Below are 17,535 nucleotides of genomic sequence, written 5' to 3' on the forward strand. Positions count from 1 at the left end.
CAATTCTCAATTCAAAACTTTATCCAGTGCTAGAACTGTGTTTCTTCTGCAAGCAGGAACTTGAGTTCTTTCATGCTGAGTCATGTGGTGAGTTGAGAGCACTTCCTCCCAACAAGCTCAGCAGAGGGCAGGCTTTATTGCTGCGTTTTATGCAACTGTTCAATTGGGCAATTAATGGGTTGTTGGACAACAATGCAAATTTGCTTCATGGGCATCAACTTTCGTGAAGGATCCCTGGCAAGAGGGGCAGATCCTGAAACGAGGTGCAGCACCAGCTGAAGTCAAATTGAGCAATTATTGAAGTAGTACATGGCAAGAACAATTAACTTAAGACGATGTAAACACAACACATTCTGGGACTAGAAGCCAACAATAATGACTTTACAGAGCTGGAAATGTACTTAAAATGCCTTAACATATATAATATTAACCACTTCTGCAAAAGTGATAATAAAAACACATGAAATAAGTGTGTATGGATCATCGAACACACTGATTTACAAACTTTCCTGGCACCTTGACAACTGAGAACATCTCCTTCTTTAAAAACCTCCTTAAAATTCACATTTGTGACCAAGCTTTTAATTACTACCTAATCTCTCCTCCTTTAGCTTGCCATTTGTTTATTCCTTACATCCCTGTAATGCCTTCAGATATTTTTCTACATGAAAGATGCTATGTAAATGCCAGTTGTAATTCTGATCCCCCTCATTTCCCAGTTCCTCTCATTCCAGATATTCCTTCTCTTATTTGAAACCATAATAGGATTGAGCACTGCTTCCAAATTCATGAAAAAAGAATGGTCAGAAATATCCTTTGAACATTACTTCATTTGCACAAGAAAACCCAACTGTCATTTACCTTGTTTGATGCTTTAACTCCTATGAACGTCTGGCTTAGAGGCACAGGTCGAAATCGTCCATCAAAGGAAAAAAGCCCAATGAATGGATTTACATGGAGGAATGTGGCTACATCAAGGTAATTGGGAAGGGTGGCTGATAAACCCAGAATTCTGATCATACTTTGTGTGGACTCAACCTGCAAGAAAGCAAAAAGAAAAACACTTATATTTTGTAATCAATTCAAGCTGATGCCAACTGCTGAGATAACAGCTATATTCAGAATACCTTTTTTCTTGCACTTTATATCGTTTACTTGGCTCTTTTCCCCAAAATGAGCATTGAAGTGCATTAAACTATTGCTCACACATGTACAGCTATGCAGTCAATGTGCCCTCCTGCAAATTAATATATGCCACTAGCCTCCATCAATATGTGGGGAGAAGTCACATGGTGTGCATTTTGGTGGAACTTACATCATTGGATCATGGATCTGTAACCAAGAAAGTTTTCTAAATGCATTTTCAACAATAAAAATTGGGAAACTGAGACATGTATTTTATGGACGTATCTAGTATCAAGTACCCTGTTCCGAGGGTTCTCAAAGAATCTAGTCAATTCCCATTGAAAAGAATGTAAACTTCTGAAACTGTTCAGGGTTAAAGAACTCACGTACATTGTTGCCAGTGATCAGAAGAGTTGATTTACTTATCAGAGAAGTGTCTTTTAGCATCTATAAAGCCACTAATGCATTACCGCATCAAGCACAATCAATCAATTTGTGCTTCAATTACAGTTATAAATCAGGCTCAATGAAGACATGAAAATATATTTCACTTTAGTTACCCTGTGGAAGTAGGACACATGGAAATCGAATTTTTCAACACATAATTGAGGCTGAAACAATTCTTTTTTAAAAAAAAAAAGAATTTTAATTCCTATACACAAAATATGCAACCAGGCTTATAACAAATTAAAATTTACAAATTATATGTTTTTTTGTTAATTAATAGACAGTGTATGCGCTCTTTGGCTGTACTTGATCTCTAGAGAGCAGGATATTCCTTTATCATAGAAGCGGAGGGCTAGATTTTCGCCGATTTTACGACCAGGTTTTTGCTGCATGATTTTTGTGGCGGCGCCTCCACGTACCACTGGGGAGAGGTGCATCGACGTGCGACGCCGCGGATTACATTACCGTCTTACTTTCAGCACTCACCGCCACACCCAGAATACCGACAGGTCAAACCTGTCTGTGCAGCCCTGCCAGCAGGGGTAAATATGAAAACCTACAAAAAAGGTAAATTGAAGTTTTTATTTTTAAATTATTTTTCAGCAATTTAGTAGGTTTTGTGAATATTTTAATCAATTTTTTTTGTTTTTGTTTTTCCCCCCTCCCAAGGCCTCTCTCGCAGCGCTACCAGCCCCAGACTAAAGGTGCCGAAACTTGCGGTTTGCGCCGTGAATCCTCGTGCAATGCCGACATTACCGATGTGTCCCAGCAAGGCTGAAATTTAGGCCTAAAAATGGTAGTGCAGCGAAAGCGGTAATTTTGGCTTAAACCACCAATCGAAAATCTAGCCCATAGAATCATAGAAATTTACAGCACGGAAGGAGACCATTTTGACCTATCGTGTCCACACCAGCCGACCAAGAGCTATCCAGCCTAATCCCACTTTCCAGCTCTTGGTCGTAACGCTGTAGGTTACAGAATTTTTAAGTGCACATCCAAGTATGTTTTTTAAATGTGGTGAGGGTTTCTGCCTCTACCACCCTTTCAGGCAGTGAGTTCCAGACCCTCACTACCTAGTGGGTGAAGAAATTTCCCCTCATATCTCCTCTAAACCTCCCCCCAATTACTTTAAATCTATGTCCCCTGGTTGTTGACCCCTCTGCCAAGGGAAACAGGTTCTTCCTATCCATTCTATCCAGGTCCCTCATCATTTTATACACCTTAATCAGGTCTCCCCTCAGCCTCCTCTGTTCCAAAGAAAACAGACCCAGTGTAAGAATAAAAGTGTTTATTAATGATTAAAATTGATTCTGTGTATGTATAAATGTTAAAAGTGTAGATTATACACAAAGGCCTGTTTGTGTAGAAACAAAATGAAAGCCCACAGGTTGCCAGCATGGGCTGAGTTTTGAAAGAAACACAATGGAAGCCCACAGAGCTGCCGCATGGGTTTTGTGTATTGGAAAGCCATTTTAACTAATCAAGAGATGGCTGGGCCAGGTTAGACTGCCATGTGTGAGGAGAGCCAATAAGGAACTGCCCTGGAACCAAGGTCCAGTCCTGAGATTTTCTGAGGGACAATGGCTTTGAGAGGTATAAAGAACTCAGCCAAAGACATTTCTCTCTCTCTACTGGACACATAGCACAAGACTTCCTGTTGAAGACCAGCCAAAACTGCAAGCCATGTGTTCAAACCAGCCAACCAAAGGGAAGTAATCGCTTATTGTATCGGTTGTAACTAAGTAACGGATGACTGCTGATGTGTATGTGCGTGTGTTTTTAATAAACTGTTCCAATTGTTTAGAAAGAATCGTCTCACTGTCGAACTTAAATGCCAGAGATTTAGAAATCTTACAATTGGTGGAGAATGCGGGCAACTGGCGAGACAGCATTTTGATGATTCTTTTGAACAATTAGAAATTTTGGGAGTTGCGATTCTAAACTGTGTTGCGAAGTATAAACTTGAAATGATTAAACGGATCGGGAGAAATTGCATCTTAAGGAGCGGCCGTCTCGATAGTTGTAACTGCTTAAGTTGGGTCGGTTGTAACTGTGTAAGTGGGGAGAGTTATATTCAAGTAGTTATATTCAAAAGACACAGGATGAAGGGATCAGCCATGGAAGGAAAGCCAACAATAAAAAGAAATGCTGAGCTAGTTTATCAGGAGAAGTTGACAAAAAATTCCCAATACAAGACATAGAAAAGTTAAAGACACAGGCACGGCACATCCATGGGGGTCAACCTGCGTCATTTGGGGAGTTGGTGAAACTTATCAAGGAGAGGGTAGATAAGAGAGAGCTAAGGCCAAAATGGGCAAACAGTCTCGTGGCATTCAGCGCATTTTATTGTGCCCGGAGAGATGAGGAATTAATCAGACAGGACGCCAGTGATTCAAGATTTGAAAGAATTGCAAGTAAAAGAGATTCAACTAAACGAGAAAGATCGAAGGTATAAAACAACAAAAGGAAGAAGGCCTTGAACTTGTGAAGCAGTTAAAAGAGGGAGAAATACAGCATTTAAGACAAGAAATTGGCCAATTAAACCACAGTATTAGGCAATTAGAAAGAGGGGCCGAACAGGCAGCTTCATTGCTACAACAACAAAGTCTCTCAAACTTAAATGCCACAGCAGCTGTTGTTGAAGCAAATGAAAACAAATTAAGAGTTAAAAAAATATAAATTGGAAAACTTGAAGCTCCAGCAAGAGATGAAAGATGCTAGGGGTGTATTAAGGGGGGTAATTAAGAAGCCACTTGGGAGGCAGATCACTCCCAGTGCCAACTAGAAATAGCGAGGCTAAAAAGTAAGTTAGGGGAGCAGCAGGCCCTGGTATCCGCAATAACAGGGGGAGCCATAACAGAGACAGATTGGGAGGAGGAAAGAAGTCAGTATAATCCCCAGGATAGTGATGTAGAATGGGGTGCCTTGGAGACACAAGAGCCAACCATAGCCGTAGTAACCACTTCTTTACGACGTAAAACGCACGGTTGCATCACCAGTAACCATACCGACTCATGGCCCATATCTGGTGCTGACGCTACGGCATGTAGCCACGAGTTGGGGCCCATTAATGATGGGGACGACCCACTGGAAGTTAATAGGTCGTCGGCAAATTTCAGGAGGGGTCACCCTGAGTTGGAAGAGAGAAACTTAACATGAGTCCTCCTCTTGGCCTGTTCCACTTCCCTAAAAGATAATCTACCAGAAGCAGTCCTCCAGGCTGCTGTAGCGGCCGAGGCACTCATGGCCGAGATCCTAAACCATTTAGGGATCCAAAATTTGAACTTAGTAGCTCTGTTTAATCAAACCAAGCAGCGCCCAGAAGAGACTCCTAGAGCTTTCAGTAATCGCTTGTACGATATCTATCAAAGAACGCAGAACCAGGCACCCGCAAATGCTACAGTAGGAAAGAATCAGGAGCAATTTAAATCGATGTTCTTGACCCAACTCTATCCTTTAGTTAAAACCACCCTGGGAATAGCCATGAGGCCCACCAATCAGTGGACAGATATAGAGACCAGCGCTCAAATAGCCTGGGAAAATGGTAAAAGACCAGTTTAAAAGGTGAAGTCACCACTGCCTGCAAACAGACCAGTATCAATGGTGGAGGGATCTCGAAACTACCCCTTTAAGGGACAGTGCTTTAATTGTAAGAAGGTAGGCCACCTAGCAAAAGACTGCAGCAGACCCGGACCAGCAGTAAACCATGTTGCAATACATAGATACCTCCCGAGGGACAAATCCAAGCTCTCTGGGACAGATCAACGATTGGATCAATTGATAACCCTTATACCAACCCAAATTGTCACGGGGAGGATGCAAAATCATTTACCGGTGCACGCAATCGCCAATGCACACTCATTAGAGGGACCCATTCAAGGATTGACCCGATGACTGGGTTCGGCCCCCAAGATTGGTCGGAAGTGGGGTTCCGACGTGATGGTAGCGGGAGACCAGTAATCCTTGTTGTCTTAGAAGGCAGACAGCAGATTATGCTTATCGGTACTGGCTCAGCCGTTACCATTATCCACACCCCATACCCTGAACACCATGCGGCAGAGGGCAAGGATTATATGACCCTTACTTAAAGGGTTTAACGGTGATGCAACCACCGGGTATACAGGGAAAGCCACTGAACTTCAGTTGGGAGGCCTCACCTGTAAAGTCCCACCACCCCCGACGGAAGGGGGATTTTAGGGACTGATCTGTTGGATCAGTATGGCGCGGTGATAGATTATAATCAGGACTGTGTTTGGATGGGATTGAGAGAAAAGGCAAGAGTGATAGAAATGACAGACGCTCACTCAGTTTTTGCTATTAAAAAGCCATGCGAGTATGACGCTCCAGGGAGTGAAAATGAAGCTGTGGCAAAACAAATTCAGGAACACCTAGCGGTGTTTGCCATGTGCAAGTATGACTGTGGAAAAATGGCAGGCGAGGAATCTATTGTGGGACCCCCCCCACTCATTCACTAAACAGTACCCCATTCCAAGGGAGAGTCACCCTTACATCCGAGACACTATAAAATCCCTAGTCGAGCAGGCACTTCGACGACCAATTCACCCACATAGCCTGATAGCAGCTGGCGACTGACTATTGATTACAGAAAGTTAAATTCTGTAACACCAGCCTGCTCATCGGTAGTAAGAAAAACTCCTACCATATTATCTCAAATTCCAGCTGCTTCCAAGTACTGCTCGACCCTCGACATCACCAATGGATTCTGGAGTATCGATGTTAAAGGGGAAGACCACTACAAATTTGCGTACACATTTGAGGACCAGAACTACACCTGGACATGCCTGCCGCAGAGGTCCAACAATGTCCTCACGATATTCCACAAAAGAATGGTTGCAATTTTAAAAGACTTTTCCCGCCCTACCTGCTTGCTGCAGTACGTAGACGACCTACTGCTGGCAACCAACAGCATGGGGGAGCATCTGTCCCTGTTGCACGAACATTTGACATTGTTGGCTCAGGTGGGACTAAAGGTGAATCCCCGTAAGGCTCAATTAGTAAAATAACAGGCATCTTTCTAGGAGTATCCATTTCTCCAGAGGGATCATCCACCAACTCTCTCAAGGTGGAGATAATACAGCGACTACCATTACCCACTTCGAAAACAGCCCTACGATCATTCTTGGGTTTGGTGGGATAACAAAGGAACTTTATCCCAGGCGTTGCAGAGTGTGCAAAGCCCCTCTATGGTTTAATAAAACTGCAGGGTGATGATATATGCTCAACATGGACTGATGCCCATACCCAGTCCGTGGCTAAATTAAAAACTGCAGTGATACAGGCCACATAACTGATGCCTCACAGCCCTTCCATTTGGAGGTCGGGGCCACGGAGCAAAGCCTCACTGCAGTTCTGTGCCAAATGCGAGCTGATTGACTACAGCCCATTGCATATGCGTTTCGAATCCTGCAGGGAGCGCCATCTTCTGGTCGGTAGACCACTTTACCTTTATTACTGGGTTACAGGCTACAATCCTGCACAGCGGACACACACCTTTGAAACTACTGATGAAACCTGGAGATTCACTAGTTTCCTCGCAGCACCTCAGCAAATGGACATTGGAATTTATGGAAAGAGACATTGATACCATCTCCAAAACCATCACATTGCTGCCACAATTTCTGATCGATGAGGGGTACCCGCATGAATGTCCATTACCCCCGATTAACTTTGAGACCCATCCTGTGCAGAAATAGCCCATACAGGGTGCCCCAGATGACTACATTGATGGGTTCTCATATCACATTGAGGGATCCCCTCACACCGGATATGCTGTGGCATTGCCAGAAAGAACCATCCAGCAAAGATGCAACAGACAATCTTCACAATATGCAGAAATCGCCGCACTTCTAACTACTGTAAAGGAGACCTCAGATAGACCTGTGAATATTTGGTCCGATAGTGCCTATGCTATAAACACCATGCTTTCCTTGCCCCTATACCACAAAAATGACTATTGTATGATAGACGGTAAGGCCCTGATCCATGGGACTTGGTTACGCCTGCTCTGCTCATACCTTAAACAGCGATCCCAGCCCTGCTTCATAGGAAAGGTAGCAGCCCAAAGAAAAGGGGATCCACATAGTGAGGGAAATTCCAGAGCAAGGATGCTGCGATTGATGGGGAGATAGAGGATATAGTTGTTGAGCCCTGCAATGCTGTTAGCAAGGCCTCCCCAACAGATCACCTAGATTTAAAATCCCTGCAGCAGCAATACTGGTCATATGCTGTTGTAAGCGCCTGGCACGAGGAAGGCAGACCCCTTCCTTAACAAACAGCCTGGGCTCCCAATACCATACTAGCCACTGCTCCTGACTCAGATGAGCAGTTGCTGATGTTCAAAAGAAAGCCAAACGCCTGCCGGTGGTGTGCTCGCCACCAGAGATGGGTCAGGAACTGCTTTCCCTCTTTCACGCCCACTCCACAGCAGGACACTATTCGGCCCTGGTAACCTTCAATAAGGTAGCATCCACAGCTTGGTAACCTTCCATGAGGGAAACAATCAACCAATACGTGGCACGATGTCTACCGTGCCTGCAACACAATCCTCCCGCATGCACTAATCGAGCCTTGCTTCAAAGCGCACCCCCACCTCAAGCGCCATGGACTCACCTCCAGATAGACTTCATTGGGCAACTTCCACAGGCGCAAGGCAATTTTCAGCATACCCTAGTGGTGGTGGATCAATTCACTAAATGGATCGAAGCATTCCCCTGCTGCTCCAAGACTGCAATCACAGCAGCCAAAACACTATTGAATCATGTGTTTTGTAGGTGGGGAGTACCAGTACAAGTGGACAGCGATCAAGGTTCACACTTTACCAGTTAAACTTTTACCCACCTGCAGGAAATGTTGGGGATAAAACACAAATTACATATTGCTCACCACTCCCAGTCGTCCGGAGGGGTCAAAAGGGGGAACAGGACCCTCAAGTTATTGCTAAAAAAAGCATGTGTGGTCCACCCCACTCAATGGGCTAACATGCTGCCAATGTGCTTAATGGCAATGAGGTCCACACCTCATAGAACAACAGGGGTCTCCCCATATCAGGCCATGACGGGAAGGCTCATGAGAACACCAGGTCAGCTAACACTAACAGGGTGAGTCCCCTGACAATGAAAACATGTAGTTCCAAGTGGCTGGAACAAGTGGTAGATCACATCGATCAGATCAATCGATTTGTGGCCACCAAATTGGGGAAGTCAAAAAGACAAATTAAAAAGTACTTTGACAAGAAAGTACGTCCCTTTGAATACCAGGTGGGAGACTCAGTAATGATTCCAAATTATGGGAAAAAGAAGCTGCCTTTGAGCCCAGGTGTGGGGACGGTATAAGATTATAGACCGATTGAACTCTACGGGTTATTTGATTCAGTTCCCGGGGAAAAGGGCGTTAAATACAAGAAATGGTTTCACATTAATCAGTTAAAAACTGCCAAAGAGTAAATACTGCACTGATCTTGTTTCCCACAGACCATGTTACAGATCCTCACGATTGTCAGGACGATGCTGGCCATGACTGAAGCCGAGGGAAGATGGAGAAGCGGGAGCTGCAGCATGACTCACGAACATCATCAATCATCAATGTGCTTTGAGAAGCGACGGTGCACTGAAGATACGGGGAGGGGAGATGTTAATGGACTTTAATAAATCCCCTACACCTTATGAGGTGGGGACCAAGTCAGGCCATCCACTTTTCTCTCCCTCTCAATGTGTGAACCCTGAGGAAATAAACCATATGAGGAGTCAATAAGAATATTTCCCCCTCAAGGTGGGGAGTTTGTAAGAATAAAAGTGTTTATTAATGATTAAAATTGATTCTGTGTATGTATAAATGTTAAAAGTGTAGATTATATGCAAAGGCCTGTTTGTGTTGAAACAAAATGAAAGCCCACAGGTTGCCAGCATGGGCTGAGTTTTGAAAGAAACAAAATGGAAGCCCACAGAACTGCTGCATGGGTTTTGTGTATTGGAAAGCCATTTAAACTAATCAAGAGATGGCTGGGCCAAGTTAGACTGTCACTTGTGTGAGGAGAGCCAATAAGGAACTGCCCTGGAACCAAGGTCCAATCCTGAGGCTTTCTGAGGGACAATGGCTTTGAGAGGTATAAAGAACTCAGCCAAAAACATTTCTCTCTCTCTGCTGGACACATGGCACAAGACCTCCTGTTGAAGACCAGCCAAAACAGCAAGCCATGTGTTCAAATCAGCCAGCCAAAGGGAAGCAACGTATATCGCTTGTTATTATAACCTCATTGTATCTGTTGTAACTAAGTAACGGACGACTGCTGATGTGCACGTGTGTTTTTAATAAACTGTTCCAATTGTTTAGAAAGAATCGTCTCACTGTCTAACTTAAATGCCAGAGATTTAGAAATCTTACACCAGCATCTCCAATCTTTCCTCATAGCCAAAATTCTCCAGTCCATTCTTTCCTCTGCACCCTTTCCAGTGCAATAACATCGTTCCTGTAATGTGGTGACCAAAACTGTACACAGTACTCCAGCTGCAGCCTAACCAGTATTTTATACAGATCAAGCATAACCTCCTTGCTCTTGTATTCCATGCCTCAACTTAGAAAGGCAAGTAGTCCATATGCCTTCTTAACCGCCTTATCTACCTGGCCTGCTACCTTCAGGGATCTGTGGACCTGTCGTACCATTTAATGTGTATTCCCTTGCCTTGAGAGATCTCCCAAAATGCATTACCTCACACTTATCTAGATTGAATTTAATTTGCTACTGTTCCGCCCACCTGACCAGTACATTGATATCTTCCTGCAGTCCGCAGCTTTCTTCTTCATTATCAACCACACAACCTATTTTAGTGTCATCTGCAAACTTCTTAATCATAGCCCCAACATTCAAGTCCAAGTCATTGATATATACCACAAAAAGCAAGGGACCCAGCACTGAGCCCTGCAGAACCCCACTGGCTCCAGCCTTCCAGTCACAAAAACACCCATCAACCATTACCCTTTGCTTTCTGCCTCTGAGCCAATTTTGGATCCAACTTGCCATTTTGTTCTGGATCCCATGCACTTTTACTTTCGTGACCATACGCATTGCCCTCATCGACCCTCCTGGTTACCTCCTCGAAAAATTCAATCAAGTTAGCCAGACACGACCTTCCCTTAACAAATCCATGTTGACTGTCCTTCATTAATCCATGTCTTTCCAAATGAAGATTTATCCTGTCCCTCAAGATTCTTTCCAATAATTTTCCGACCAGCTTGTAATTACTCGGTCTATTGCTTTCTCCCTTTTTAAACAAAGGTACAACATTAGCAGTCCCCCAGTCCTCTGGCACCACACCCGTAGCCAGAGAGGACTGGGAAATGGTCAGAGCCTCTGCTATTTCCTCTTTTGCTTCTCTTAATAGCTTGGGATACATTTCATCTGGGCCTGGGCATTTATCCACTTTCAAAGCTGTTAAGCCCCTTAATACTGCCTCTCTCACCATGTTTATCTCTTCTAATATTTCAGGCTCCTCCTCCCTCATTGCAAAGTCTGTATCACCCCTCTCTTTTATGCTGGAAACATCTCTGTAACATTACCTGTCTTCGCCCCATCTTAGCCTATCTGCTGCTGAAACCCTCATCGATGCTTTTGTTACCTCCAGACTCAACTATACTCTCCTGACCTGCCTCCCACCTCCAGAACTCTGCTGCCTGTGTCCTAATTCATTTCAAGTCCCACACACCCATCACTTCTGTGCTTGCTAACCTACACTGGCTCCCAGTCCACCAATGTCTCAAATTTAAAATTTTCATTCTTATGTTCAGACCCTTCCATGGCCTTGCCCCTCCATATTTCTGTAGCCTCCTCCAGCCCTATAACATAACACAAAAATTGAAGCAGATGTATGCCATTCAGCCCTTCAAGACTGATCTACATCAACCTCACTTTCATGCACTATCCCCATATCCCTTGATTCCCTTAGTATCCACAAAGCTATCACTCTTTGTCTTGAATATACTCAACAACTGAACATCCACAGCCCTCTGAGGTAGAGAATTCCAAAGATTCACAACCCTTTCAGTGAAGAAATTTCTCCTCTTCTCGGTTCTAAATGACTGACCCCTTATCCTGAGACTGTGACCCCTTAGTTCTAGACTCCCCAGCCAAATGAAGCATTTCCTGCATCTACCCTGTAAAGTCCTTTAAGAATTTTATGTTTCAATTAGATCATCTCATTCTTCTAAACTCCAAGGAATATAGGCCCAGTCTACTCAATCTCTCCTTATAGGTCAGTCACCTCATCCCAGGAATCAGTCTAATGAAACTTTGTTGCACTCCCTTCTAAGGCAAGTATATCCTGTCTTACGTACGGAGACCAAAATTGTGGACCAGGTGTGGTCTCATCAAGGCCCTATATAATTGTAATAAGATTTTGTTACTTCTTTACTCTTATAATCCAATCCCTTTGTAATAAAGGATAACATACCATTTGCTTGCTGTGATTTGTGTACAAGGACCCCCAGGTTCCTCTGAATACCAATAATTCCCAGTCTCTCACTATTTAAAAAAATATTCTACATTTTTATTATTCCTACCAAAGTGGATGATTCACACATCTCCACATTATTGGCACAAATTTGCCCAGGAGTTACTCCGTTTTTTTTTGGAGCAACTTGATTTTTCTGGAATATCTTAAAATTCCCCATTCTGCACATTTAATTTGCGCCAGTGTAAGTGAGTTAGTTAGGATTTGTTTTTAGTTTAGTTTTTTTTTCCCCCAAAAGGGGGCGTTGCCAGCAATTTTGGCCATTTAAGCCAGTTTGGACAGCTAATAGTTGCTTCAAACTAACTTAGGCCAGCGAAGAAAACCCTTGCGGAGAGTTAAGAAATCAGCGCAGGTAGCCAGAGATAGCGGGGGAAGGGAAGCACAGAAGACCTTGCAAAGCACTAAACACTTTCACAACAACTAATACAGATCTTATACTGTAAACTTTTGCATAATTTAAACATTCCACTATATAAAGCTTCATAAAACATGCACTTTTTAATATAATTTATATAAGACAAAGGGTTTCACAAAACCATTTATCAAATATTTTGCTAGCAGGGCTATGAACGATGGTCACTTGCGCAAGGTACCTGAGGGTGCCTATGCAGTTACTCCCCAATAAGGTACCCGTGGGTGCTGATGAAATGTTCCCAACAGGGTATCTATGGGTATTCATGCAGTTGTTCACTAAGAACTGGTGGGAGTTTGAAAAAATTGACCTAAGTCATGATTACTACCAAAACAAAAGCCACGACCAGATATTTGCTGGTACTGTGACACCAAACCTAAGGAAAGTTTTCTCTGGTTATTGTCACCTCTTAACAGCAAGTTGCATTGTGCCATTGACAGATACTTTTTGTAAATCATTTAAAGAAACTCTCCTCCCTCTTCCCCCCCGCCGATCAAAATTCTTCTCCCCTCCCCTCCCCCCCCAGCCACTTCCTCCCCGATCAAAAGTCTCCCCGCACCAACCTGTTTCTCGTAGCCCTCAGCGTGGGAAGGCAGCGGCCGGCCTGTGCAACAGGCCACTCGGCCAGGGATAGGGTCGGCGAACATTGGGTCGTCCTTCAGCCAGGGATAGGAGCGGCGAGCATCAGGTCCGGCTCACAGCCTGCAGGACGCGCTGGGAGGGCGAGGAGCTGCTGCGCATGCGTGCAGCTGCCAGCACCGTTTTCGGTGCAGGGCTGTAGCTCCGTTCCCCCCCTCCACGAGAAATGCCGCGCCAGGACCCGGGGGACACAGCAGAGCGGCCAGAATCGTTAGTTCGTTTTTTGGCGCCGTTTTGAGCACACAAAGTCGGTGCATCTCGGGAGTGCGCACCGGAAAAGGGGATTGGGGAAATTTGGGCCCTATATTCCATCTGCCATGTTTTTGCCCACTCACTTCACCTGTCTATCTCTCTTTGCATCCTCCTCACAGCTTACTTTCCCACCTAATTTTGTATCAGCAATAAACTTGGGGAACATTACACTCGGTCCCTCCAAAAACTCTGTGTTCCTCCAACTGTGGCCTCTTATGTATCCCCAACTCCCATCATTGGCAGCTGTGCCTTTAGTTGTCTGGGCCCTAGGCTCTGGGATTTCCACCCTGAACCTTTCTGCTTCTCCACCTCTCTTTTTCTTTAAGACCCTCCTTAAACCCACCTCTCCGACCAAGTTTTTAGTTGCCTCCCTGTCTTGAGACCTTTCCCTATATTAAAGTTGCTGGAAAGATTTTAATTTTATTCTGAATTATGCTCTAGTCAGTTTTCTGATATGTTGCAAGTTCCAAAGGTTTTCTAAAAAAAAAATTAAAAATATCACACATACAGATTGGAGGGTCCTATTTAATTTCCGCACAGAGAATAATATAATACTACTCTGAGGAAAGCCTAAAATGCAGTTGCTGAGCTGAAGCAGATGTGATTATATTAATGCTATATTCCTCAAAATAATTACTCTCCATATATACTGCTGACTCGTTGAACAGTAACAAGATTTAAAGTTCTCATTTCAAAAGCCATTCTGAAGGATCCTTTAGAATTCAAAAATGTTGACAGGCATACTATTGCACATTAGTGACTTATTTTTGTTAACACTAATTCATTCATATGTTACCACACCTAATCTTTCCATGATAATCAATGCTGCAGCCTTCACTTCATCATTTAATGATAATAAATCACTTAATTATGTTGCTTGTAAGACTACAGGCCTTTAACAACATTTCAAGACCTGAAGTTGTAATATTAATCTAATATGCCCTCTTAGACATGAAGAAGGTGAACAAGTGCAATGACACCACTTGAAATTCTGATTCAGCTGCAGTGCTACCAACCAGAAAACAAGTAAATGCAAAGGTGGTCACAGCCAAAGGACAGAATGAACCTACTCTGCACATAAATTAAATGCAAAAGAAGCTGATAGTTTTGTCATGAGTTTTGCTCTCTAGTATTACTTGCTTCATATTAGTTGTTCAGCCCACTTTCTTACTGATACCGATGCTGATGGAATAACAAAATTTCTAAAACTCATTTACATTTTATTCATCATTGTAAACAGTTCATTGTCAGCAGCTCATTTGCACTTAAACTTCCTGGGGTAAAAATATGGACACATGAGCAGATTTGAAAAAATTGTTTTCATAGGGTTCTACTCCCTCAACAAATTGACTTATGCACGGTGGAGATGTTGGGGAAAAAAAACATGCTGGAGTACAGTGATTTTCACTGGAGACTCACAGAAATAAAACTGGTTGCCCAGAACAGTTTCAGTTCAAAATATGAATTAAAGAACAGCAAGTCCTGCAAAAAATATAATCCATTTGCTTTATTAATATGTTTGTGACCAAGACCGGGATGTGGAAAATTTCACTTGTAAAAGTTTTACCACACTGTCGGAGTACAAAATCACTAGCTTTATTTTGCACATGAACATAAAACCATCCACCTTTACTTTTTATTGTGCCTCGTTTTCTTACAATATTTGAACCAGACATATGTCAAGTTTGTAACATGTCGAAGGACAAGTAATTGAATACAAGTTGCACTGGCTTTCCTCTGTTACTTTAAAAAACTCATCATTCTTCCCTCACTCTTAGAAAAAGCAATACTGCTATTTTTCACATAAATTGTGTGTTTCAGAATAAGGTACGCAAGATGCATGTTCAAAAACAGGCAAGGGGCTGGATTTGAGAGATTTGCGTCCGGGTTTTAGCCGCGATTTGACCCGCCACAGCGAAAACCCGGTCACAAAGCCCGGGCGGGATCCTCAGTTACCTGTTTGCGGCGGCAATGGGAAGTACCGCCGGGGAGAGCTGCATCGAACGTGCAATGACACGGATTGCGTTACTGTCCGAGTTTCTGCTCTCTCCCGACTCGTATGCCGCGTCCAGAACAGCGATCGCTACAGCCCTGCCAGCAGCAGTAAGTTAAAGTTTTTATTCTTTAATTTTTTTTGCAGTGATTAGTTAGTTAAGGGTCTTGGTAATGTTTTTGGAATGTTTTTCCCCCCTCCCAAGGCCTCTCTTGCAACGCAAACGACCCCGCACTAAAGTTGGCGAAACTCGCGTTTTGCGGCACGAATAATTGTGCACCGTTTCCCTTTGCAAGTGCCCCGCAGACCCGAAAGGCTGAAAGTTCGGCGTAAAATCGGTAGCGCAACAAAAACGATCATTTTCACATATCACTCCCGTTTTCGCCCAAAAACCCCAAAACACGAAAATCCAGCCCAATGTGTTTTAGATGTTTTAAGTCTTTTGGTCTACAAAAAGAAAAGAAGATGTGCAACACCTTTCATGACCATCAGACGTCCCAAAGCACTTGACAGCCAATGAAGTACTTTTTTTTTAAAAACTTACCGTAAATGTAACGCCCCTCTTTAAAAAAGGAGGCAGACAAAAAGCAGGAAACTATCAACCAATTAGCCTAACATCTGTTGTTGGGAAAATGCTGAATTCCATTCTTAAGGAAGCAGTAAGCAGGACATTTGGAAAAGCATGATTCAATCAAGCAGAGTCAGCATGGTTTTATGAAAGGGAAATCATGTTTGACAAATTTGCTGGGGTTCTTTGAGGATGTAACGAGCAGGGTGGATAAGGGGGAACCAGTGGTTGTGGTGTATTTTGATTTCCAGAAGGCATTCGATAAGGTGCCACATAAGGGGTTACTGCACAAGATAAAAGCTCACGGGGTTGGGGGTAATATATTAGCATGGATAGGGGGTAATATATTAGCATGGATAGAGGATTGGTTAACTAACAGAAAACAGAGAGTCGGGATAAATGGGTAATTTTCCGGTTGGCAAACAGTGCCGCAGGGATTTATGCTAGGGCCTCAACTATTTACAATCTATATTAATGACTTGGATGAAGGGACTGAGTGTAATGTAGCTAAGTTTGATGATGATGCAAAGATGGGTGGGAAAGCAAATTGTGAGGAGGACACAAAAAATCTGCAAAGGGATATAGACAGGCTAAGTGAGTGGGCAAAAATTTGGCAAATGGAGTATAATGTGGGAAAATGTACGGTTATCCTCTTTTGCAGAAATAATAGAAAAGCAAATTATAATTTAAATGGGGAAAAATTGTGAAGTGCTGCAGTAGAGAGAGACCTGGGGGTCCTTGTGCATGAAACACAAAAGGTTAGTATGCAGGTACAGCAAATAATCAGGAAGGCAAATGGAATGTTAGCCTTTATTGCAAGGGGAATAGAGTATAAAAGCAGAGAAGTCCTGTTACAACTGTACAGGGTATTGATGAGGCCACACCTGGAGTACTGCGTACAATTTTGGTCTCCATATTTAAGGATATACTTGCTTTGGAAGCAGTTCAGAGAACGTGGATTCCTAAGATGAGAGGGTTGACTTATGAGGATAAGTTGAGTAGGTTAGGCCTATACACATTGGAATTCAGAAGAATGAGAGGTGATCTTATTGAAATTTATAAAAGATAATGAGGGGGCTCGACAAAGTGAATGCAAGAGGATATTTCCACTCACAGGAGAAACTAAAAGTAGGGGACATAGTCTTCAAATAATGGGCCATTTAAAACTGAGATGAGGAGAGTTGTAAATCTAAGGAATTCTCTGCCCCAGAGAGCTGTGGATGCTGGGTCATTGAATATATTTAAGGTGGAGATAGACAGATTTTTGAACGATAAGGAGTAAAGGATTATGGAGAGCGGGCAGGGAAGTGGAACTGAGTCCATGATCTTATTGAATGGCAGAGTAGGCTCGAAGGGCCAAATGGCCTTCTCCTGCTTCTATTTCTTATGTTCTTATGCTCTTCTTCGAAATAGTGCCATGGGAACGTTTACATCCGAGAGGGCAGACGGGGTCTCAGCTTAACGTCTCATCTGAAAGACGGCACCTCTGACAGTGCAGCACTCCCTCAGTACTGCAGTGGAGTATCAGCCTAGATTTTTGTTCTCAAGTCTCTGGAGTGAGACAACCTTCTGATTC

At 43.3% G+C, this 17,535-nt stretch overlaps 1 protein-coding gene across 4 annotated transcripts in view; it reads right to left on the reverse strand.

The window, feature by feature from the left end:
• ascc3 (activating signal cointegrator 1 complex subunit 3) overlaps window positions 1-17,535 on the reverse strand; it is a 777,147-nt gene that overhangs the window by 558,757 nt on the left and 200,855 nt on the right. For all 4 annotated transcript variants that reach the window (XM_070885599.1, XM_070885602.1, XM_070885601.1 and 1 more), the window contains exon 12: window positions 862-1,038. In XM_070885599.1, coding sequence (XP_070741700.1) covers window positions 862-1,038 — 177 coding nt within the window. The remainder of the gene's footprint in view (window positions 1-861; window positions 1,039-17,535) is intronic.

This window comes from Pristiophorus japonicus, chromosome 7 (genome assembly GCF_044704955.1).
Source record: "Pristiophorus japonicus isolate sPriJap1 chromosome 7, sPriJap1.hap1, whole genome shotgun sequence".
Lineage (NCBI taxonomy): Eukaryota > Metazoa > Chordata > Chondrichthyes > Pristiophoridae > Pristiophorus > Pristiophorus japonicus.